This window comes from Pantherophis guttatus, chromosome 1, assembly GCF_059756535.1.
Source record: "Pantherophis guttatus breed Tessera chromosome 1, ASM5975653v1, whole genome shotgun sequence".
NCBI lineage: Eukaryota > Metazoa > Chordata > Lepidosauria > Squamata > Colubridae > Pantherophis > Pantherophis guttatus.
The window spans coordinates 115583638-115609571 of NC_142063.1; the positions used below are offsets into that span (position 1 = coordinate 115583638).

Sequence of the window (25934 nt, forward strand, 5' to 3'; positions counted from 1 at the left end):
GAGGCTTTTTGTTTCTTCCTCACTACCCACTATCCCATTCCTCCTCTCTCCCCCCTCTCTCTCCATCCAAATCAGTGCACTTTTGCCTTTCTTCATCATAACGATTCCTTGTTTTATTTCAGTTCATGTTTTTTTCTCTTTATATACATTATATACCTTTCATTACTTCTTTTTTTGCAGCAATGGTTCTTTTGTTTGCATGTTTTTCTTAGCCACAGCTTCTTTCACTTTCATTCTACACAGTCTTTTTCATACCTTCCAGAAGCATCATTCCACACAATCTTTCATTAAGCAGATATTTAAAAGTTAACATTCCTCCTCCCTTCTCTACTTTGTCATTTCAAAATAATAAGTTATGTCTTGGATATACAACACAATCCTCTATGCGTATTGTTTCTTGGAAGAAAGTCACCCTGTTCAGTGCTCAGTGCAGTTTTTAATTCTCAGTCTGAGGAAGTGTTATGCCTCAGCAGAAACCCATTTCTTTCTCACTATCCTTTTCAGCGCTTCCTTCACCTCCTTATTCCTTAGGCTGTAGATGACAGGGTTTACCATTGGAATCACTACTGTATAAAAGACAGCAGCAACTTGGTCTTGTGCTTCAATGTCACTTGAGGAAGGCTTCAGGTAGATGAAAAGAATTGTGGTGTAGAACAAGGTAATGGCCATCAAATGGGAGCCGCAGGTAGAGAAGGTCTTCTTCCTTCCCCCACTTGAGTGGATTCTTTGGATAGCAGTGATAATGTAGATGTAAGAGATAAGGATGATGAAGAATGAACACAGTCCTATCAGTGAAGAGATGACAAAAAGCAGAATCTGGTTGAGTTGAGTGTTTGAACAGGCAAGTTTCAGAATTAAAGGTACATCACAAAAAAAATGGTTTATGACGTTGGAGCTGCAAAAGGGAAGGCGAAAGGTAGTGTTTGTGTGTACCATGCCATTGGCACAACCCACAAGGTAGGAAGCCAGCACCAGGCAAATACAAACCTTCTTGGACATGACAGTAGGATACAATAGTGGGTTACAGATGGCCACATAACGGTCATAGGCCATAGCAGCTAGCAGGAGACATTCTACACTTGCAAACACAGCGTAGAAGTAAAACTGAGCAGCACAACCAATGAAAGAAATAGATTTCTTTTCAGCCAAGAAATTCACCAGGGTTTGAGGGACAATGACAGTAGAGTAGCAGAGATCTGAGAAGGACAGGTTGCTAAGGAAAAAGTACATAGGTGTTTGGAGATGGGAGTCAAGACGAATCAGTGCAATCATCCCTAGATTTCCGAGAAGAGTGATCACATAGATGGCTAGAAACACCACGAAAAGAGAGATGCTGAGCACTGGATTATCTGTGAATCCTACAAGGATGAATTCTGACACTGTGGTTTGATTCCATTGGGCCATGGCATTCATTCAGTAAGCCTGTAAGACAAAGAAGATTGTTAGGTCCAAGCCCAGAGGATACAGCAAAATCCAATCCAGTCCTTTACTTGATTACCACTAATGGGCAGAATGTTGCTAAACTAGCTACAGTATAACCGTCTAACCTAGAAGATATATCCTGAAAGATTGTAGGATGAAGCTACCCCAACTTCTTTCCCCCTCTCCCCAGGATTGCATACACTCTTAATTTGGGCTTCTCTCTGATGGAAAGTATTCCCTCCTCCTTTTGAAAGCTTTTTGATGCCAACACTCCACTATTTCTCCAGGTGCACATTCTACACAAAGATGGACTGACTCATACTCCCGTAAATCTAAAAAAATGTTAAGAATAGCTTAAAATATATAGCTATTATTATTGCTCATTCTCTTTTATGCTCCCTTTTGTTGCAATTTATCAGATATGTTAAAACAACCTAGGGACACATATAATAATTAAAGATGTAAATGTGATGCTGAATTATACTCCAGATACATGGAATCTAACATTTTATGAAGAATTCAGCAAAGAAAATGGTCCTATAGAGATTTTTTTAAAAAGTATGCTCCTGGTATTAAACTGTAGAATTGAGAGATGGGTTCTTTTATCAGTTTTGAACATATCTGTATATTGTACAAATAAGAAGATGGAACACCATGTTTCCATATGGTCTAGATTTAAATAATATGCTAATGAATTTAGTTACTGCAATATTAATATTATATGGCTCATTTTTCCCCTTCAGTTTTAGTTCATGCTAATCACTATTTTGTATATATTTTTCTGATTGTATTACCACTGTTGCATTATTATTAGGATATACATATTACAAAATAAATAAGTATCCTCCCCCACAATGTAAAATAAATCTTTGTAGGTCTGTCTACATCGTAGTAAACATCAAGACCAAAAAGCATATGTGGAAAAATCAAAGGGCTCACACCCATCATAGTACTGGCACAAGCACATACTGGAAATAAATAGACGATAAACAAACTTCAACCAATTTGATTTTGCAAAATTTTAGAACACAGCTGCCACTTGTGAATTTTTAACATTTTAAATGTTTGAAAATGCATTGCACTTGAAATGAAGAACGTTGTTAGAAACATATTATCAAGGGAAGCTTTACTGGGTTTAGACTGTGCTTAATGAACTCCTATTAGAAGCTTTTAACATTTTATTTTAAAAATCATTACTAGTGAATAGGATAGAGGATAATGCATTCTTTTTGCTTAAAACTAAGACTACCCTATCCCAACAGGCATCACTATAGCCTATCTATCTGCTGCCTAAAAGAAAAGGGCACCAAAAAGCATTTCTCTTCAATTGATGTGCACTGTCACATTCAGGTCCAAATATACTTGCAGACCACCCAAAACCTGAGTTTGCAGTGTGGGGAAAAGAAGACTGAAGGGAAACACAATGCATATGCTCAAGTACATTCAAGAAAATGCAGAGAAAATGGGCAGGAAGTAACAGGTGGAAGTTGCAGTTATCTGGAACAGTCAAACCATGAAAAACATCCATTTCTGGAGGTTTTTAAGAAGGGGTTAGACAGCCACTTCTCAATGGCTGAATTGGTATTTCTGCATATTGCAGAAGGTTGGATTAGATGATCTGTATGACCTCTTCCAACTTTAGATTCTGTTACTCTATGAAAATTGCCCATGCTTAACCTCGTCTGAAGATATAGATGGGCAAACCATTTCTTGTAGGCAGTGGGTGGACTCACTCCACCCCTAGTTTTTGCAACTCCCCTCACAGGTATAGCGTAGGTATGTTAAATCTTGCAGCTTAATCTTTTCCAATCAATGACAAAGGAGAGAGGGGGAATTCAATTTTAAAAGGAACGTGCAGCTCTTGACTGGAGAAATAGTTCCCGCTATTATGGAATCAGCCACAGATGCCACAGCTAGAGCACAATAGCTTGCTCTCTAAGAAAGGACATTGATATTTACTTTCCTCTGAGGAAGATGTTGTGGGGTGACATCTGATACAGCTGCAACTTATTCATAGCAACAGAAACCATTCATAAGCATTCTTATGATTGATAGTAATATCTCTGTGTAATCTTTTATTTTGATTGAATCTGTGGAGAGAGATATTTGCTCCAGTTCTGAATGAATGATGTTTGAAGCCAAAGCTGATCTATCACATGAATTTTCACTGAGTATGAAATATGTTCGGAAGGATCTTAGCTCTGGCCTTGTGCTTATCTCATTATAAATCAATGGAACTACTTTGGAACATGTTTCAGAGGGGTTGCCATGCTAATCCATTCTAGAAAAAACAACAGATAAGAGTCTTTAAAGCAAGTAAGCGCTAAGGTGCAATGTGAATTCTGACAAACTGTTACTCATTGTTGTGCGGTCTCTACAGGTTTCTGTTCATTTTTTTTAAGCATTGCATTTTTTTTTTCATCTGAGAGATCTCATAGGATTAATTCTCCTGAAGCCTCTGAAAAGTCTGGTGGCATGACAACAAGTTAGCATGGAATAACAGGAACTAAATATCCAGACTGCTGTATAACATAATTATTTCATAGGTTTAAGGAATTGAAAAGTTTGTGACATTGCTCAAATTATATTTTTAAAGTAATATTTTGCAAAGACTTACTTATTCTGACATTCACAGAAAATTGAGATTTGTAAGGAATCAAACCCTCATCTACACTTGTTTAAAATTAATGTTGAGATCGATTTCTTTTTAAATGGGCATGTTGTTACTGTTATTGAAAATATCAAAGAGCAAGACTTTGGACTTTACTCTCTGTCTCCTCACCTCACATTCCTTCAGGCCACCCCTGATTCATTTCAAGTCAGGAATTAAGACTGGAATTTGGAATAGATAGTTCTGGGATTGTGAAGGATTTTTTCACGAATAATGCCATGAACCCACAGTTGGTTCAAAATATTTTGCCTCTTGAGACAAAGAAGAAAACAACATCTCTTCTTCCATTCCTTCTACAAGACTTAACTGAGCTGACAATAGAATGTTTAACATTGATATGAGGGCAATATTTCCATCACTCTTGTAGGCACTATACAATTTAAAATCCATGGTCAGATTTCAAGTATAACATTCTCTCCTTCAGTATCTTACTAATGCTTCCCTGGAGGAACTACAGCACTTTGTCCAAAGATAGGACTAGTTTATATTAATTTAGTAAAAAATCTTACAAGTTAAATATTTTAAAAAGGCGGCCCCTCTAATAATAAGGAAGACATCAATTACTTAGTGAAAGAATCTAAAACCACTTTCTGAAGCTCTACCTCTTTACATAGGACATGTTTTTGCTTGATCTCTGGCCAAAGGAAAGCAAGCACTGATGTGGACACAAAACACAAAATATACTCTGCATAATCCTGAAAGTGACTTTATAAAGTAGAACTTGTTATTTTTGAAAGCCAGTAGCATTGTTCATGTTTAACCATTAAAATAGCCCTTAACTATCTTCTATAAAGATTAGAACATTATAGAAAAGAAAACATTCAAACGTTTGAACTTTGATCAAATAAAACTGTGTCAGTTTCATGGAAAGAATAGTTGTTGCTTAAGAATGCATGAATTTAATAAAAGAACAATGCTAATGTCTAATGGTATTATTTCTCTCAATGCTTTTGGGAAAGGAAGGGTAAGAGTCATTTTCTTTTCACACTTGAAATTAAAATTATCAATTTATCCCGATAAGGCAATAAAGACAAATGTTATCACTCTTTTTTTTTTAAGCCCAGCGGTTGGAATTTCAGTAGGTGTTGCTTTCCTTGCCTCTGTAGGAGGAATAACACCTGCCGATATTCTATACCTCTTCATTTTTGCATTGTGACATCCTAAATTCCACTTTTCTCTCAAGTTCTTTTATCAAAGACTCTGGCCAAATGACACAAATGAAGGTAGAATTTTGTAATGCTCCTGTGCTGCAAATTAATTCTGAACCAATTTTAATTGTTTGGGGAGGAACTAACACTTCCCAAGCACAATATAAAACATCTAAAAGTCTAATGGGGAATCTGCCTTTGATGCATGCTGTAAATTCTCCTATCTTTCATTCCATCCTATGGATGAGGAAAAGGAGATTGTCTGTTTGATTAGGTTGTTCTTTTAGAGTCAATTAGCATCAGTTTACACTTACCATTTATGTCACAGCTCGTCCTTTTTTTTTTGCTTCTGATAGAGAGTCTCATAAATATTTACAACAATTCTGGGCCTCTACACTCTTTCTTTTAATATTAAATCTATGGAAAGACATATTTCTTTTCCTCTATATCCTCCTGTCTACTTTAGCTCTGCCACTACATCTCACTAAGAACAGCTTTGGAGCTCCTCCCTATTTATGGGCTTTTATCATTAGAGACAAATCTTTATATGGTGGATTTGTGACCTTGGGTCCTCCTCCCTGAGGATCTCCTACCCTCAGCAGCACAGATGAAGGAATGATGGCTATTAATTTGCTTATTTCAGAATGAAATAAATACAAAGCGGATGTTGCATCTATATTTAGACCACAGAGATATTAGCAGAATTAGCAGCTAGACTGCTAATTCCCAAACTGAATTAATTTAGTGGTGACCAGGATCAATTTAAGGAATTTGGAGACCCAATGCAATTGCCAACCCTGCAAGGTACACCAGATATGAAAATGAAATTCACAGGAAGACTAAAATAATATTTTATTGGTAGTGTATAATAACAGAATCTTCAAGTTTGACTGTGCTTTTCCTCCTTTCCCTTTTGTATCCAGGGTCTCAGGTAGTGGTGGTTTTCTACTGATTCACCCCAGTGGTGGGTTCCTCCCGGTTCCGCCTGGTTCCGCCGAGCCGGTAGCGGTGACGATATGACCTCACAGAACTGATTCTGCCCCCCCGCCCCCACCCCCCACGTTATTCTTACCTTTTATTTGGCCCCACCCCCAATCTATTGCTGCTTCCTGAGTCCCAGCTGATGGCTAGAGGGAAAAAAAACTGTTTAAACTCCTGCCGCGGGGCTTCAAAGGGCCACCCTACAGCTGATCAGTGTTAAAAGAAAACAAATGAGTAGACCGGTGCCTGCAAAAATACATGAGTAGATCAGTGCCTGCAAAAACAAATGGGTAGACCGGTACAGCTCTGCAAGCAGTTAAAAGCCTGGTAGACCAGTACCTCTGCTAAATCCTAAATAATTGTCACATGACCATCAAGCCACACCCACAAAATAAACCACGCCCACAGAACCGGTAGTAAAAAATTTTAGAACCCACCCCTGGTTCACCCTGGTTCAAGCGAACCAGTAGCGGTGGCAGTGGGAGGCTCCGCCCACCCGCCTGGACATCATCACAGATGCTCTGCACATGCACAGAAGGTTCTGCGCATGTGTAGAAGCACCACGTGCGAGCTCAGTTCCGAACCAGTAGCGAAGGTAAGTGAAACCCACTTCTGGTCTCAGGGTACTTCTTAATACTGTTTCTATTCCCAGCACTTAAGGAATGCTTTTGTCTTCGTTGCTTACACAACAGTTTTGGTATGTTTGCTTCAAAATGACTTCCCTGGCTTTCTATACCACCCAACACACAACCCTAGCGTGATACTGCAGATGGGTTCTTCCAAATGAGATGGAAGTGGAAACAGTAGTAGGTTTACTTGCATTGACAAACTAATTTGGGAACACGCATCATGTAATAAAATCCTACTTAGAAGAATTATGCCATTGGCCTGATCTAAGACTGTGGACTTGGCTTGCTTCAAATCCCCTTTGGCCTGATTTTTGTGTGGCCAAGATGCATCCTGCTTAGCCCTAGACTTGACCTTGACCCCTTGAAAATCTTTTTAGCTCAGTCTACCCACAGGCTAACATAGAGCTGCCTTGGCCAGCAGGTAGACTTTTCAATTAGTCTGTGACAAATATGAAGCACTTTCTCAGGAGTAGAGTGACAAGGACAGGCAATGTCCCCCCCCCCACTTTTGCATGTCCGTTAGTTACATCTTACTGTTGTTCTGCTACAAGCTCTGCTTTTCTGAGCGACAGTGCAGCTATATGTTATGACTCCTGAAACTGGCACTAGTTGTGACTCAGGATAGTCAACATGTTCACTTCATATGTGATTGCTCACTGTGAACTGAATATCATTTTGCTACGTGAGCTCGTTATCAAATTACTACGTGAGCTCTTTACCAAATTTCTTCCAAATTCTTATTCCTTTTCTAGAAAGTTAAGAACTGACTATGATATCAGACTATTTGAAAAGCAAATGAAAATTAATTGAAATATTGTTCAACATTATTATTGTGATTACATGGGAAATAACACACAGGTGACAGAATTCATACTCACTGGGTACTCACTGAGTATATTCATACTCATGGGTAACAGAGGACTCACAGTTGCAGCTCATCCTCTTTGGGACATTTTCTGCTGTTTATGCCATCATCCTGGTGGGAAACCTAAGCATGGTTATCTTAATCAGGACCAGTCCTTCTCTCAACACACCAATGGTAGTACAGGGGTTTAAGGCACCCTGTTATTAAGCTGGTTATTAAGACCAGCTGCCTGCAATTACTGCAGGGTTCGAATCTCGCCAAGGCTCAAGGTTGACTCAGCCTTCCATCCTTTCTAAGGTAGGTGAAATGAGGACCCAGTTGTGGGGGCAATAAGTTGACTTTGTATAAATATACAAAAGGATGAAGGCTATTGCTGAGCACATTGTAAGCCGCCCTGAGTCTTCGGAGAAGGGCGGCATATAAATCAAATTTTTTAAAAAATGTACTTTTTCCTTGCCAGCTTATCTTTTTTGGATATTTGTTATTCCTCCTGTGTTACCCCAAAATTCCTATCCAATCTTTTAAAAGAGAAGAAGATTATTTCCTATGTGGGTTGTTTAATTCAGCTTTACTTTTATGCTCTATTGTCCACCACAGAGTGTTACCTCCTGGCTATGATGGCCTATGATCACTATGTGGCAATCTGCAGTCATCTACTCTACTTCATCACAATGTCCCAAAGAAAGTGTCCTCAGCTGGTAACAATTTCCTGCATTGCTGGATCATTAATTCTTCCATTCACACAATGGCTGCAACTAGACTGTCCTTCTGTGGCCCAAACATCATTAAGCACTTTTATTGTGAGGGTCCTCCTCTTTTTGCTCTTTCCTGTTCAGATATCAGTCTTAATTACCTTTGGTATTTGTATTTGTTGGCTTCAATTTAATAACTACAAGCCTCACTGTTCTCACCTCCTACACTTATATCCTGGTCACCATTAGGTAGGAAAGCCTTCTCCACTTGTACATCTCACCTCATGGTCATCACCATTTTCTATGGATGTCTTAGTTTTATGTATGCACAGCCAAACTCTAGGCGGAATTATCACCTATACCAAGTGGCCTCTGTGTTCTATGTAGTGGTGACCCCCATCCTCAACTCATTTATCTACAGCATGAGGAACCAGGAGGTAAGAGGTTCCTTCAGAAGTATCCCAGGAAGACAATTTCATGTTCAACAGATATATATATATTTAAACTATTGCTCTTTGCTAAATTCAGATTTAGAGAACAGCTGCTCTAGTAGAAAAAGTTTAACTATTGTGTGTCATTAGTTGTTGCATTTGTTTTATCAAGGCCATCTGCAAATTGGCCATGTGTACATTTTCTTGATGCTGATATTTCAACAATCCTGCTTCCAGATACTGGGAGGGTAGGAGATCAGATGCAATTCCTGAAATTCCTTTCCTTGGAAGAGGGTTTGAGACTTGCAAAATTGATGTCAACATTCCCAAGTAGAGCAGACTGGAAGCACAATGAGAGGAGCTAATTTGACATTATTGTAAGGCTATATTACCAGAATAGAATTGAGCATCATCAACATCCTGACGATATCTTGTCCCATGCCAATGCATGACTTCATGCACTGATTTATGTAGGTGTTGATCAGGAATGGAAAAGAACTGAATTCTGAGGCACATCACAAAGTAGGCCTCTTAGGCAAGATTTCTCTTTCTTCACCCACAACACTGACTGAAAAGGCCACAAGGAAAGAGGAATACCACTGCAGCACTGATATTCAACACTTACATCCTTAAGCTCCCATAAGTTACCATGTTGGTGGAATTCAAATTTGACAAGGGATCATAGAGGGTGAGAAAGGTGCACCACCTCCATCATGGTCGCATCAAAAATTAGCACGACTAGTGACGTTTCTATACAGTGCCCAGGTGTTAAACTTGACTGAAAGGAATCCTGATAATCTGCTTCATCCAAGCACCTTGGAGCTGCTAGAAATTATCCAACACAATTGAGCCTAATGATGATTTACTGAAATGGTAAAGATCACAAAGTCTCCAAAAGGGCAGGTGCCACCAAACTACAGTCAAGGAAAAATTTCCCACATGATACATTCTGGGAGACCTTTATCAACCAGGAGCAGCATGGATATAAAATGCCAGTGGACACACCCACAGCTCACAAGAACCCAGTCCCTTTCTCAGAACCCACAGTACAAATTCTCGGTTCTCACCAAATAATAACAAAAGATTGTGCCTCAGCCAGCTCCACAGGATCTGCACTTTTCAGAGTTCAACTCCTAGTGAAATCACATCAACAAGGTATTACCATTACTAAATAGTGTTTAACTATTTAGTTTCCAACTCAGTATAGGTTTCTAAATATTTTCTCTGAATGATTCTATTACTATTTTGAACAGTTTTGTTAATATATGTTTTTTTTATTTTAAATAATAATAAAACCCACATTTTTGAAAAGCATTGTCTGTCTACATGAGGTACAACATGTGTGGGGAAAGGATTTGATAAAATACTATTAATAAATAAAGTGAAAGAGAGAATGTGATATCTACTGAATACTACATTTTCCACTAGTAAATATTTCAAATTGTAATTTGATTTATTTAATCCTCACTGTGTAATTAACACAAATTAGTAGATGGAACAGTTTGTAGCACTTCAGGGAGATGTTTCCCAAACCAATAATTTTCTCAGTAGAATTATCTACTCCATCACTCCAAAGAGAGTTGAAGGAAACATTAATGTCTGCAGAAGTGTATAAAGCTGTTGAGTTACTGAAGATTGAAGGAAAATATTTGAATTGTTTTTAGAGCTGCGTAAATTTCAAAAATCTGCAATCTGAAGCTTGAAAAAAATACAGATATTTTAATATGTGAAGGAAGTTGTTGAGTTGCAAGAAAACAAGTGAGTTTGATAACCAAAAAGCAACCATAGATTTGTTGTATTTTATTGTTTGTGAGAGTTTCCTTTAGGAGTTTATGGGATGACAAGTTATTGTTACTTCAAAGAGAATTGACTGTGTGTTCAGAGAAGGTTCAGATCAAGCCTGTATGTCATGCATATAACCATTTAAAATTTTAAATATGGTGTTTTATATAGCTCATAATGCATCAGAAACCATGGGAAGCATGGCAATCTAAGAAGACCTCAAAAATTGCATCTTTTTTAAAAAAATCCCTTTATATATTAGGAAATTTAGAAGTTCAGTGAGGAATTATCATATTTATTTATTTATTTATTTATTTATTTATTTATTTATTTATTTATTTGATTTATATGCCGCCCTTCTCCAGAGACTCAGGGCAGCTTACAATGCGTTAAGCATTGTACTTATGTTACTAGGCACATAAAATATGAGAGTTAGTATTGTTCTCTATTCGGAATTCATTTGATCATTTCAAGAAATGAGGAACCCAAGTAGTCCAAAGATCAGCTTCTACAAGTCATAGAACATGTAGATTCAGCAATGAATCAACAAAACAATATAGTTTATAACAATATATAGTTGAAAGCAGCAAGAAACTTTCTTCACTTAGATTGCTAATTCTTTACTGCAGCTTCTGAAAATATCTTGTGGGAAAAAAAGTCAATACAAATCATATTTTGCTCTGATACCTTTTTGATGTCTTCCCAGGTTTAAAAGAGAGTTCCTCAGCTCGAAGATTTCAGTAGCACTCCCTTGGTCATTAATTGTCTTTAATAGTTCTGTGGAGAAATTTATTCATGGGCAGAAACTACTTTAATCACAAATAGTATGTTATATCCAATCTGCCCTTTTATGTAGATAGATATTGTTATTAGATGGGAAATTGATTCTGATCGCAGACTACAATACAAATATTAAAAAAACAAAGGGAAATTGACTGAAATCTTACTGTGATTACATGGGAAACAACACACTGGTGACAGAATTCATACTCACTGGATTAACAGAGGACTCACAGTTGCAGCTCATCCTCTTTGGGACATTTTCTGCTGTTTATGCCATCACCCTGGTGGGAAACCTAAGCATGATTATCTTAATCAGGATCAGTCCTTCTCTCCACACACCAATGTATTTTTTCCTAACCAGCTTATCTTTTTTGGATGTTTGTTACACCTCATCTGTCACCCCAAACTTTCTATCCAATCTTTTAAAAGAGAAAAAAAGTATTTCTTATGGGGGATGCTTTACTCAGCTCTACTTTTATGCCCTATTTGGAACCACAGAGTGCTACCTTCTAGCTGTGATGGCCTATGATCGCTATGTGGCAATCTGCAATCCACTACTCTACTTGGTGATAATGTCCCAAAGGAAGTGTGTTCAGCTGATAGCAGTTGCCTATATTGCTGGGTTCATCAATGCTTCTGTGCACACAGTGACTGCAACTACTAGACTGTCCTTCTGTGGCCCAAACCTCATTAAGAGTTTTTATTGTGAGGGTCCTCCCCTTTTTGCTCTTTCCTGCTCGGATATCAGTCTTAATTATCTGTTGGTATTTGTATTTGTTGGCTTCAATTTAATAACAACAAGCCTGACTGTTCTCACTTCCTACACTTATATCCTGGTCACCATTTTAAAGATCCGTTCTGCCACGAGCCGTAAGAAAGCCTTCTCCACTTGTACATCTCACCTCATGGTCATCACCATTTTCTATGGATGTCTCAGCTTTATGTATGCACGGCCAAGCTCTAGACCAAATTATAACCTAGACCAAATGGCCTCTGTGTTCTATGTAGTCATGACCCCCATGCTCAACCCATTAATCTACAGCATGAGGAATCAGGAGGTAAGAGGTGCCTTCAGAAATATCCTAGGACGAAAAGTTGATACTCAACATATATGATTGTCGTTGTCAAAATTAAGAATTAGATCAATTTGTTCTAGTAGCAAATGGTTTATATCACTCTGTATTATTGAATAAAAACTATTAAGCTATATAAATTTCCATTAGTAACTATATGAATCTTTGAGTTCGAAAAATGAAATTTGAACTCTAAAGAAGAATTATCCCCTATTTTCTTTTTATAGCTAATTGTTTCCAAACCAAGGCCAGGACACAGAAGCGAGGAAAAAGATTAGAGAAATCAGTTCTTCAGAGGTAGAATGAAGCCAGCATTTATATTTTGCTTAATCCAGGCTGACCTTTTTGAAGTATAATTACAGAAACAATGACCTATTGCCATTTTAATTACCTTAATAAGACTGTTTAATCAATAAGGAATTATCAAGAGTATGAGCAAAGCATTTTTACTGATGTACTGATGTATTTCATCTCCAATTGTAAAAACAACAACCAAAAATATCCAGAGTCCAATAAATTTAAAAAAAGAATTTTAATATGTTGACCTTGTTTTAAATTCATAAATACTATGCTTAATAAATGCATTTAACATTTCTTAACCGTTGTAGCCAATGATTATATAATTCAAGAAAATCCATTTCTCTGTTCCAAATTTCTGTTACATCATTGATATTTACTTTTCTCATTGTGGGTAAGCAGTATTGTTAGTTTAGTCTCTAAAAAAAATCTTCATCTGGGGCATTCAGATCCATTGATGTTTCCAAGGCAGTTGATATTAAATTAAACATAGCATGAATGTGACAAATACTATAGCAAATATATTGCTATTTACTTACAGTTTTTTTTATACCTTTCAAATATCTTGCAAGTGTGATGCAAAGCCATTTTTATAACACCTTCCTGAAAGATGTTATACTGTACTGTACCGAAGGCTTTTTCCTATATCTAATGAAGCCACTATATATTTTTCAGAACATACTGTTTAACCTACTTACTAGTTATTTGATATTATTAGAAGTTTCACAAAGCCAACATTTATAGGACTAATTACCGACAGTAATACTTTCAGCAATTTTTGTGCCAAGGTTGCAATCAGAATGTTTTTATCTTTATTTAACAAAGATCCTTGGAAATCCATTCTGTTTTTAGACCAGCTATAATAGAAATGTCATGAAATGAATCAGTCCCAACACAAAATAGCAGAATAATCACAGAATCACAATTTCAGTTCAGATCCCATTCAATGATTTGTAGGACATCCCTACATAACTCCTTACTCACTTGTAGACCTTTCCTTACTTTGACTAAGACCTAAATGCCAAATCTCATTCTCTCTCACCTAGGTGAAGAAAATGCCATACCATTTTTATGGTATTCCATTCAATAAAATCATTTTATATCATTCATCTAATTGAATACAATTTGTAGAAACAGACCTTCATTAGAAGATTAAACAAAACTACTGTCATATAAATAAGAACAAGATTTATTGTTATGTCTATTCTAAAATTTACTGTAATAACATTCAGGCCAATAACATTCTGATCCAGCCTGCTTTGGAAAAAATCCTGCTTCTCAATGAGTCTGATCAGTTGGTCAGATTTTAAAACACAGCTGAAGTTTATGATTAACTGTGATCTAAGTAGGCTCGATTATTTTAGAGACCAATAAAAATTAGAATCCTTATCATAGTGCAGCTTTATAGAAACAATTCAAGGCAAAACAAGGTGAATTCTTCTTGTTCTGTAATTTCAGCCCTTTAAATTTCTGGGAGCAAGAAATAAAGAAAAAAGTAAACACACTTTAATGTTTTCTGGTACTGATAAATGTTAATAGCTCTGTGATGGGCTCAGTCTAATTGGAAGAATGATTTTGTTTATGATGGAGAGTGGGTTGGCCTGCAGTTCATTTCTGATCATGGTTAGTTATGCTTGCAGAAGAAAGTGTGTCTTCTGAATCATGTTGGATCATACAAAGAAAAATGGGTTGCCAGGTGTCCACTATTTGAGCGGATAGTCCACTTTTTTCACATTATGTTCACTATTTTTTTTCACAAAATAGTGGACATTTTTTTTATTCAAAAGCTTTACTCAGCAGATAATGCATTGGTCAATTATGGAGTGAACAAATCTGTTTACCAAAAATTATTGCTGGAAAATGACAATATTGTAGCTGCTCATTGCAATAATCACATTTTACACAACAGCACAAAAAATGCATTAAAGCAGTTATCTTTTGATATCGAAAATGTAGTGCTGAAGGTTTTTGCCAAATTTTCGAATTCTGCGAAGAAACGAGAAGAGTTGAAATCATTTTTTGAGTTTTGCGAGTCAGAATTCCATGAAGTTTTGCGCCATGTTCCAACACATTGGTTAAGTTTGTTTAAAGCGGTCGAAAGACTTCTTTTAAACTGGATACCTCTAAAATCGTATTTTATTTCTCTTGGATCTGATGAGTGCCATAAGGTTATCTGGAACCTTATTTCGGATCAGGAAAATGAACTCACAAAGGACGATGAACCAACAATTTCAGAATTGTATTTATATTTCACGCACTTCTTCATGTCAATAATGCAAGACAACCTACTGAAGCTGGAAAGCAAGAAAATTCTTGCATGTGATCTTCACATTATCATGTGTAAGCTGCGTGATTCTTTGCAAAAAAAATATGATGAGCAGTTTTTTGGAATGAAAGTTTTATTTGCCTTACATAAAAAACATTTGCCTGAGAATGCCATGCAAAAGTTCAAGAAAGAAGCCATCAACATGTATCAGAGCCATTGCGTACCTAGAAAAGTGGTATAATTTCACCGATTCAGTATATGAGACGCTAAGTTGTTTCAATCTAATTGATCGCAATAATCCTCCAACTTTAGAAGAAATGATGAACATCTGGTTATTATCACCATGGCGAGAAGAACTTCCACCCAACACTCTCTTCGATGAAATTTCTGCCTTAGAAGAAGTTTATGTTCATCTGCAGGGCGATTCATCCCTTGATAAGTGGACATACTTTATCAAGAAAGAGCCAGCTCCGAGTTTACTGAAACTGTTCCAGTATTGGGCATCAATTCCGGTATCAAATGCAAACGTTGAACGAATTTTCAGCGTCATGGGAAATTTGTGGGCTGACGAATGTAACTGACTGCTTGTACCATCAGTTTGAAGTGAACTTTGTATATTTTTTAATATTTCTCAACGTTGTACTGAAATGAAAGAATTATTCCTTAAACACAAAGAATTGATCAAAGCTGCGCAGTCAAATAAAAAATACACACGACAGCAAAGTAAAATGTAATTTAATATTTTACATATTATTATAATATATTTGATGTTTTGAATTTTAAGTAAAGTTTTGAAGTGATTATTTTAATACGTGCTAAAATGTTTGTAAAAAATATATATTTTATTTATATTTTATTTTTTTGGAAGCAGATCTGGCAACCCTTTAAAGGATGGCTTAGAGTCCTAACCTTACCAAAAGCATTTGTCTCTTATTCCCCTGCATTCTTTGTCATTATCTATTGCTAGGAATAAATCATTTAGCTGCGTTGGTGAATACTAACTTTAATATAATTCCAGTCTGTATTTACAACCATATTATTCTTGTAACTATGGTATATAGCATATCCTACATTCTCCAAGGACAGGGTCTGTTACATTTAAGAGCAGCAGAGAAGAAAACTAATAATGTTTTGTGTTGTTCTGAAAAAAATCATGCACTACAGGAGGCATAGTCTGTAGAAAGAGAGGTGATCAAGTTTTCCTGTATTTTATACAATTTTATTTTTAGGTACACAGAAGTTTCAAATGGTAGTGGTCCATAAAAAATAGAAGCAAATGAACAAAACAATGTCAGAACTTAGCAGAATAGTGTTGCTGTTTCAGGTTTATACTCTATCAACAACTAGGAGATCAGAATCTGCAATATTGCAAGAATGCGTCATAATTTAGAGTCAGTGGGAGCCGGGAGCATATAAATTATTATAATTATTATATCATCTTCTATTGAATTTCTTCAGGTATAAAACCAACTAGGATGTTGTGATAGCAACATCCTAGTATTTATAGGGCACTTCCTGATGGATGATCCACAATATCATCTTATCCTTCTAGTGTTTTCAAAAATATAAAAATAAAACACACAAGTAGCAGGGAAATGAGAGAGTAACTCACGGGAGAGTGCCAAATAATTCAATATAATATTTTATTAGTAAGTGTGGTTGTATAGTAAAAGCCTTGTTTGGACTACCCCAAGAATTTATGGGTCAATTAACTCATCTATCCACTGGAAAGGTACTGTGATTTAAAAGATATGGAAGTAATTAATTTGTCATTGTTAATTATAAAATATGTAGTAACTATAACTAAACTCAAGTAATGTTTTGCTTGTTTATTGCGTTAATAAATTTGATTCCAATTTTTTTTAAAACCTTGAAAAATACTTTTTATCCAAGAATATCTTTCTGGGACCTGATTTAGCATTAATCATGTCTCACTTTTCTCATAGTACTTCAGCATACTTTTTCCTTGTTTATTTGGACACACAATTACTCTGCTAACACAATAGCGTCCCCAAATTTGAAAGAACAAATAATTCCTTTTGTTAGCTGTCTTATTCAGAGTTAATTTTTATGATCCATTGATTACAACAAAGGCTGTCTCCTCCTTGGAATGGTCAATGACCCCTTCTATGGTGATGGATAATCCAGTATTCTATTTAGGCTAGGAGTCATGAAAAAAAAATGGAGCTTATCATTCATGTGAAAGGTTTCGCCAGAAGACTGTTGTTGGGATATATTTTTCAATACTTTTAAAATGTCCATCTGGCATAATGTTGCAACATTTGAAAGATAGAATGATTGAAGAGGATGAAAGTCCATGTCAGCTGGATAGCCAATGGCATTTTGATAGAAGAGAAGTAGGGACTGGTTATACCATTAACGTATCATGAGGTCAAAGGCATCCTGCATCATTCTGTCTTTTTTGACTGATTGTGTGCCATCAAATCAGTACTGACCTTTTCAGCCACAAAGATAAAACTTCTCTGGGTGATTTGCCCCAACGATCCACTCATCACCATTGTAATTGTGTCCACCCATTTACTTTTCTTCCTTTCCATCTTTCCCAATGTTATTTCCCAGAGTTCTTAAGAAAGCTAGCTCTTCACATGATGTGCCCTAAATATAATAAAAATAATAATTGGAGCCGTGTTATTAGTCAAGGTAATGTTACTTTGTATCACATAATGAAAGGAAATTTCTGTGCTTTATTAGTTATCTTCCCTTTTTTAAAATAACCATGCTTGCCTTGTTTTATTATAAATGTGTTTAATTAATGTAATCTATAAATATGTGGAAAGGAGATACAAACAACTTTATTTCCTGACATATCTTCTACACTGTTGCTATGTCCTCAATCTTGGGGGTAGATTAGGCAACAAGAGAAAATTTGAAGACAGATTGCTATCCAAACCTACCATAGGCTACTGTGACACTTGTTCAAGAATGGTGTCCAACGGGTGCTACAATAGTGTTGCTTTGGGTCTGTGGAATGCAATTGTTTTTTTAGTTTCCTCAGCAGTATCATTTTTATCCAGCAACATCTAAAATGATGTCATCTCTGTTTTACATAAATGTATTTTCTATTTGTTGCCAAAGATAACATTTTGATAACGCAATCCTTTAGATCATCTTCTCCAGTATGTTACAAAGAACTTCGATATTCAGGTGACAATTTTTTCACCTGAGCTTTCTTCTCACCTCCCCCACAATTATTTTTCTAGCAACTTCAGAAAGCTCTGTGAGAAAAATGGCAAGGAACCCTGTTATTGTAGAAACCGGTTTATCTAGCTTTTGTAAGCTATTGGATCATGCTTTCCTGAAATAATTGAAAGATTTTCAGCTAAAAAGTTGGAGACAGAAAAATGGATGAAGAAGGGAAATATTTCTTATTTTAATTCCATTTCATCCTTTAAATAGAAACATATTAAACTGATTGCTAGAAATACTGTAGATAGTGTTCCTAAATAAGTAGTAATTATTTTAACCTTAAGGAGTATGAGATCAATAAAGGAGAATATTTGTAGCTCAGAGTTGAAATGAAGGATTGGGTGATATTTTGATGGACTTTTTACTTTCTACTAATATAAAAGATAATGATATTTGAATGGAAGAATACTGGGAAATATCAAATAGAAATTAGTCTAGGAAGGTGAAAAGCATCCCAGAAAAAGATCAGGGTAAACAAACAATTTCTATATCATAGTTGATAGTAGAAGACTTTACCTGAATCTTTTATTTTATTAAATCAATGCTGTAAGATTATTGGCTTAATATAATTTATTGAGACAATGAAGAGAAATATGATACCAAAGGGCTGTTTTTCAGATAGCTCTCTGGAATTAGCCATAATTTATTATGAAAAATAGCAAGCTATGGAATATCCTAGATGACACATCATATCCTTTAAATCCATCATTACAGCATTTGGTATTGATACTAACAAAAATAAAAATAGAACACATATAATTTTGAAACTTATGGAACCATAAGGTAAAATTACAGCTCTCTGCCACCTAAACTTGAAGAAATAAAAATATGGATATATGATAGAAAAGAAGTAGTAAACACAAAATGATTAATTAATTCATATGTATTGCTTTCAAAAAGTAACATGTCAATATAATTTTATATAAATATTTCCAACTGGAATGAATTCAAGTTAGAGTTCTATATGCACACAACAGAGAATAAGCCAAAATGAACACATGGAAGTTTTTTCTCAGTACCTAGCATGCAGAATAGAATAGAATAGAATAACAGAGTAGGAAGGGACCTTGGAGGTCTTCTAGTCCAACCCCCTGCTCAGGCAGGAAACTCTATAGCATTTCAGACAAATGGTTGTCCAATCTCTTCTTAAAAACTTCCAGTGTTGGAGAATTCACAACTTCTGGAGGCAAGTTGCTCCACTGGTTCATTGTTCTGTCAGGAAATTTCTTTTTAGTTCTAGGTTGCTTCTCTCCTTGATTAGTTTCCACCCATTGCTTCTTGTTCTATCCTCAGGTGCTTTGGAGAATAGCTTGACTCCCTCTTCTCTGTGTCAACCCCTGAGATACTGGAACACTGCTCTCATGTCACCCCTAGTCCTTCTTTTCATTCAACTAGACATACCCAGTTCCAGCAACCGTTCTTTATATGTTTTAACCTTTGTTTTAGCAACAAAGATGATTAGTCCCCTAATCATCTTTGTTGCTCTTCTTTGTACACTTTCTAGAGTCTCAACATCTTTTTTACATCGTGGTGACCAAAACTGGATGCAGTATTCCAAGTTGGCCTTACCAAGGCATTATAAAGTGGTATTGACACTTCACATAATAATACCACTTTATAATGCCTTGGTAAGGCCACAATATTGTGTTACAAGAAAATATACACCTATAGAAATGGTGCATATAAATACACCTATATATATACTTTTACCAGTATGTAGTTCTTGAAATACAACAATAACTCATGTAAATGTACTTTGTTAACAGTTTGATTTAAAAATAAATTGACATAGCTCTTTTATGTAGGGCTTTTCTGATGGCAGTTCTGACCTCCTGGTTCCTCAGGCTGTAAATCAAGGGATTTAGCATGGGGATCACCACTACATAAAATAGGGAAGCCATTTGGTCTACATGGTGAGACTGTCTAGAGCTTGGTCGTGCATACATAAAGCTACCACACCCATAGAAAATGCCAATGACCATGAGATGAGATGTACAGGTGGAGAGGGCTTTCCGATGACTCTTGGCAGAGCGGTCCTTTAAAATGGTGACCAGGATGTAAGTGTAAGAGGTAAGAATGGTCAGGGTAGTTGTTATTACATTGAACCCAATAAGTATAAACATCAACAGTTCATTAACACTAATGTTTGAACAGGCAAGTTCTAATATGGGAGGAATTTCACAATAAAAATTCTTAATGATGTTTGGGCCACAATAGTGTAATCGAGATGCAGCAATTGTGTGTACTAAAGCATTGATGATCCCGGCAATATAAGAAAATGCTGTAAATTGGATACGTTTTTTGGGGGACATGGTGATGAAGTAGAATAGAGGATTGCAGATGGCTACATAACGGTCATAGGCCATCACTGCTAGAAGGTAGCACTCTGTGGTGGCAAATAGACCATAAAAGTAAAACTGAATAAAACAACCTGCAAAAGAAATAGCTTTATTCTCTTTTAAAAGATTGGAAAGTAACTTTGGGGTTACAGACGATGAATAACAGATATCCAAGAACGATAGGTTGGTGAGGAAAAAGTACATTGGTGTGTGGAGTGGAGGACTGGTCCTGATTAAAACAATCATGCCCACATTTCCCACCAGGGTGATGGCATAAATGGCAAAAAATATCACAAAGAGGAGGAGTTGTAATTGTGGATTATCAGTGAATCCGGTGAGTATGAATTCTGTCACCCGTGTGCTGTTTCCCATTGAATCACAATAACAGTGTGGAAACTGAAAGAATGCAGAAATTATTATTACATGTTCTCTTAAACATTTCAAGTATAAATCGAGTGACAAAACTTAAAAAAATTCATTGAATCCTATGTACGCAGTGCTGTGGTACTGTGTCTGAATATTGGAATATTGAAATTGGTATATTCTTTATTGGCTACGTGTGATTGGACACACAAGGAATTTGACTCCAACTCAGGGTACATACAAACCACAAAGTGATAAATCCTAGATCATAAATCATAAGATACACACAACAAGTGATAAATCATAAGATAGTTATGATTGAGAGAAGGAAGATAAAAATGAGGTGGGATTATTCCTTAGAAATAATGTCTCCATAGTGGAGCAGATGTCTCCACTATGAGAAATACCCACAATGGGGCCATACATTTGGGGTTTTTAAAACCATACTATATCAGTGTGATGGAGTGTGCACCTGGAGAAGCAGTGGATAGGAGTTTTGGCAACATAGAGCTTTCCCAGAAAGAGGCCCAGATTAAGAGGCTGCACAGTTTGAGTTGGAGGAAGGAGGTGGGAAGACATTCAGGGTAGCCACATCATAGAATCTCTTAGGACGTACCTATTAGTTTAGGTTATAGCTTTAGTTTGTCAAGATTCTATCCATTTGGTATAAGCAAATAAATGATTGGACTCAATTGGATTTCACTGTGTCATCTTTGGGCTTAGGCCTGACAACTACACTCATACGTCCATGGGAAAATATCCATGGGAAACAGACTGGAGTTTTAATCAAAACAAAACTGAACTAGAAACAAATACATCCCAAGGTCAAAAGGCTGTTGCAGAAACCTTTACTTTAAAGATAAAGGTTCCCCTTGCACATATATGCTAGTCGTTCTTGACTCTAGGGGGCGGTGCTCATCTCTGTTTCTAAACCAAAGAGCCAGCGCTGTCCGAAGATGTCTCCGTGGTCATGTGGCTGGCATGACTAAACACCAAACACTGTTATTTCCACCAAAGTGGTCCCTATTTTGCTACTTGCATTTTTTTACATGCTTTCGAACTGCTAGGTTGACAGTTGTTACTTTATGGAGTAGTAAATGCAAAGACCCAAGGTCTTCATCTTAGACTTGATCAAAGATATGAATCAGGTCAACCACCAGGCTAAAAGAATATATTGACCAAGGAGGTGGAGACTCATATCATGAAATACCAATATCTTTCCAATCTATTAGCATTTCTTCATTATTATTACTGGAGAACACAACAGGGTAGAAAATACTGCAAGATAGACAGTTAAAGGGATGAATCTATGTGATCCAAATTAAGGGACCCAAAGTGATGTCTAAAAGAAAACAACATCCCATTCAGTGTAGAACACAGCATCTGGCATAATTGTTTGTAAACAGCTATTTTTATAATAATATGTATAAATACAGAATTTTCAGTCAATAATACATAGCAGAATAGAGCAATTTTGAAAATGCCATATTAATAGAGATGTGCTGTTAAACTTACCCAATTATACTAAACTCAACAACATCTTCCACAGTTTAAAGCATATTCTTCCTGCAGAGTTTACATTTGGTTGTGGATGAATAACTTCCATGTAAAACCAATTGCCAAATTCTTTGAGCGTCAAGAAGCAGTTCAGATGTATTGCAACTCCAGATAATTCTAGATGTTCTTATTAATATGGTAAGCATTTTCCCCATGCTATCTTTGGGATTATGCATGGGAAATTAATTCTACAGAAGAAATCCTTGGTATTCCCTAAATAGTTCAGATCCCACAATACATAACATTTATTTTAATAATTACCAAGGGAAGTGCATCAAAGCTAAATTATAATGTTTTGACTATATGACAGAACAAAGCACTTATTGTCAGTTTCAAAGCACAGATTTCTCTATAAAATGTCACCTTGAACTGACAGGCTGTTTGTCCCACTCAGTTCTGACATTCCCTGCTGAGTGCATCTTCATGCCTTATGAACCTATGAATACCACACAAATGCCAAAAATATTCTTGCAGCAATAAATTTAAACTGACAAAGTCCAATTTTCAGTATTCTTTTCCCCCCCAGCTCATTCAGTTCCAATGGAGTGAAATCTAAGCAAAACTGAATATATGGAACAGGGCCACGTTATCTATGGGGCCTCCTCTCCTTAAGGACATCTAGCTGTCCTTCCAACTTACATAGGTCCTCATCAGGGGTGAAATCTAATTTTTTTTGCTACCGGTTCTGTGGGTGTGGCTTGGTGTGGCGTGGCTTGGTGGTCATGTGACTGGATGGGCGTGGCCAGTTTGATGTCATTCACATTTCTCACCATTAGAGCCAGGAGCTCCACATTCTGACACAGAACAGAAGCACATTCTGTCTTTCACAGAATGTCACAGAAGCCAGGAGCTGCACAAAAGCACGTTCTTCCTTTCTGAAGCCCCCAACGCTTTGAGTTTCCCTGTGGCTTGACTGCCCTGGCACACCTCATAGCCTTTTCTTGCCGTGCTCTTCATCCCGGAGGGCCACACATCCCCCCCCCACCAATCCTCCATACAAACTGCCCACCCCGTTTCTGCAAAGGCAGAGCCTCCCCCTTGCAGGGCAATCCAAAGAGGGGAGGGGGATGCTGCTGAAAAAGCCACCTTTCACCTGGGCCTCCTCCTGCAGCTAAACGTGCCCAGCCTTGTTTGCCCTTTCCTCAAACGGGCCTTGCATGGGGTGCTTGGAGAGAGAGCAAGCAAGACAGCTTTCCAACCTCTGTGTGTGTGTGTGTGTGTGTGTGTGTGTGTGTGTGAGAGAGAGAGAGAGAGAGAGAGAGAGAGAGAGAGAGAGAGAGAGAGAGAGAGGGAGAGAGAGAGAGAGAGAGAGCGCCGAGGCACCCAAACTTCTGGCAGCGGCAGGGGCAGCTTCTGAGCAGCCAGCTCCACCTGACCTACTCCTTGAGTCTCGCCGTTCTCCTCGCCCCCACCTCCACCCCACTCAAGCAGCAGCTTCCCTGCTCAGCCCCAACAAGATATGCATCCATGGTGCCCACACCAGCATCCCGAGAGAAGAGAGAAGATCATTGCTTGCAAGCAGACAAGCAGAGGTAGCAAGTGTACGCCGTGCTGTGGGAAAAATGAGAGGTCCTGTTGTCCCGCAGAGCCTGCTGCTGCTTGAGTGGGGTCTGGGTGGGGGCGAGGAGAACGGCGAGACTCAGGGAGTAGGTCAGGTGGAGCTGGTTGACTCAGGGCTTCTCAGAAGCCGCCTGCGCCGCTGCCAGAAGTTTGGGTGTCTCGGTTTCAGATCTCTCCCTCCCTCCCTCACACACACACACACACACACACACACACACACACACACACACAGAGACAGACAAACAAACAGAGGTTGGAGAGTTCTCTTGCTTGCTCGCTCTCCAAGCACCCCATGCACAGGGTACATGAGGAAAGGGCACGTACACCTGGGTGCGTTTGGCTGCAGAAGGAGGCGCAGCGCAATGGGGTTGCGAGGTGGTACTTCGGGAGGGCAGGCAGACGTCTGCAGCTGACAACTATAATGAATATGTCCACTGCCCTCCATTGCCCATGGACCATTTCGGGGGGTGGCCAGCCAGCCATTGCTCCCGGTTCGGCGAACTAGCCTCAATCTCCGCTGCCTACTTGCCCGAGCTGGTCCGAACCGGGAGCATTTCACCCCTGGTCCTCTCCATTTCCTTAAACATTACCACCTTATGGAAAATGTGCTTTTCTGTAGTCCTTGTCCTATGCAACACTATTCCCCCTAGCCTTCTGAAAGCACTGAAGGCCTGATCTTTTCCCTCAAGAATTGAGATAAGGATGAGATGGCATGAGATGTCAGAAATTTTAATTTGGTCTCCAATTTTTGTTTCTAATGTTTAAGGTTTTAATACTTTTAATGTGATTTTTATGTTATTTTATAAGTGATATTGTTTTAATTCTTGATTGGGAGCTGCCCAGAGTTTGGTATAAGATTGGTGACCATATAATGCTTTACATAAATACTTTTATATTGTTATTTTTTCACTGGAAGAGTTATTTTGCAATGTTACCAAAGAAATATCTATAAGTATAACATTTTTTTCTCATCAGCTTTTTGCTTTCCTTCCCATCTATTTATTTCATTCTTCTTGGAAACCAAATGATTATAGCAAAGCCATCATGGACATCTTTTATCATTTCTTCTTCATCTCTAGGATAATAGTCCATTATCGAGAGCACCTGTCTCAGATACCTATTAAATATTCATAAACATTCACCGTAAAGCCCAACTTTTGGAAGACATCTGATTCCATCTTTTTGGCTCCTCAAATTGCTTTCAATTACACACTGCTATTTAAATTATATAAAGTTCCTTGTGCTGTTTTCATATATATTTTGAAAAGTCTGTAGTTTGGGGACTATGTGAAGACAAGCAGATGTTTATATTTCAACAGAATGGGAAGTAGTTCTTACTGCAAAATTGAGCTCAAGCAGTCTCTTAGTCATTTTGGTCCAAACATTCAGTAACAGATGAAATTTCATCCTCTCCAGTTATCCTGTCTTTCAAATGTTGCAATGTTATGTCAGATGGTGGTTTTTTTAAGTATTGAAAAATATCCCAAATGTCCAAGCATCCCTGGCCTGCTCTCAAGTGCATAGGCGAGGGGGATAGGAAACCAGCAAAGCAACATGGCAGCCAAAGACAGGAGCACATTCCAGACATATCTTTCTCAAGGCTGTCTCCCAGGGTTACCCACAGCGGCCAGAGGGGAGTGATTTCTACAACTCATGAAATTGCTCCGTTGGTGAATGTGACTGATGACACACCCTGGTGGGGTCTGGGGAAACAGGGTCATGATTGGGGCTGTAAATTATGTGGGGTCAGAGTTGGCTTCATTTGGGTACATGCAGACATGAATTCTTAATAAATAACTGGATTTCTTTTGAAGCTTGGCTCAAGGCTCATGATTTCATTAGGGCATCTGTCAGAACCCTGACACCAA

The 25934-nt window shown here is 37.5% G+C and overlaps 3 protein-coding genes and 1 pseudogene across 3 annotated transcripts; 2 read left to right on the plus strand and 2 right to left on the minus strand.

Moving 5' to 3' along the window:
- Window positions 1-459: 459 nt before the first annotated feature.
- LOC117667143 (olfactory receptor-like protein OLF1) lies at window positions 460-5598 on the minus strand. The gene is made up of 2 exons (XM_034420356.2): window positions 5556-5598; window positions 460-1422 (listed from the first exon to the last, which is right to left on the minus strand). The coding sequence occupies exon 2, from the start codon at window positions 1411-1413 to the stop codon at window positions 460-462; it is 954 nt and encodes a 317-aa protein (XP_034276247.2). The 5' UTR covers window positions 1414-1422; window positions 5556-5598.
- A 2558-nt stretch (window positions 5599-8156) lies between these two features.
- LOC148116534 (olfactory receptor 5G9-like) lies at window positions 8157-9472 on the plus strand (annotated as a pseudogene).
- A 2105-nt stretch (window positions 9473-11577) lies between these two features.
- Window positions 11578-12519, plus strand: LOC132708946 (olfactory receptor 5AP2-like). The gene has a single exon (XM_060687828.2). The coding sequence runs from the start codon at window positions 11578-11580 to the stop codon at window positions 12517-12519; it is 942 nt and encodes a 313-aa protein (XP_060543811.2).
- Window positions 12520-20019: 7500 nt separating this feature from the next.
- On the minus strand, window positions 20020-20968 carry LOC132710590 (olfactory receptor 5J3-like). The gene has a single exon (XM_060687227.2). It carries the CDS (start codon window positions 20956-20958, stop codon window positions 20020-20022), a length of 939 nt encoding a protein of 312 aa, XP_060543210.2. The 5' UTR covers window positions 20959-20968.
- Between the last annotated feature and the right edge of the window lie 4966 nt (window positions 20969-25934).

Excerpts from the sequence above, each read along its gene's own strand:
- LOC117667143 (XM_034420356.2), bottom strand. The coding sequence starts at position 1,413 with ATGAATGCCATGGCCCAATGGAATCAAACCACAGTGTCAGAATTCATC.
- LOC132708946 (XM_060687828.2), top strand. The coding sequence starts at position 11,578 with ATGGGAAACAACACACTGGTGACAGAATTCATACTCACTGGATTAACA.
- LOC132710590 (XM_060687227.2), bottom strand. The coding sequence starts at position 20,958 with ATGGGAAACAGCACACGGGTGACAGAATTCATACTCACCGGATTCACT.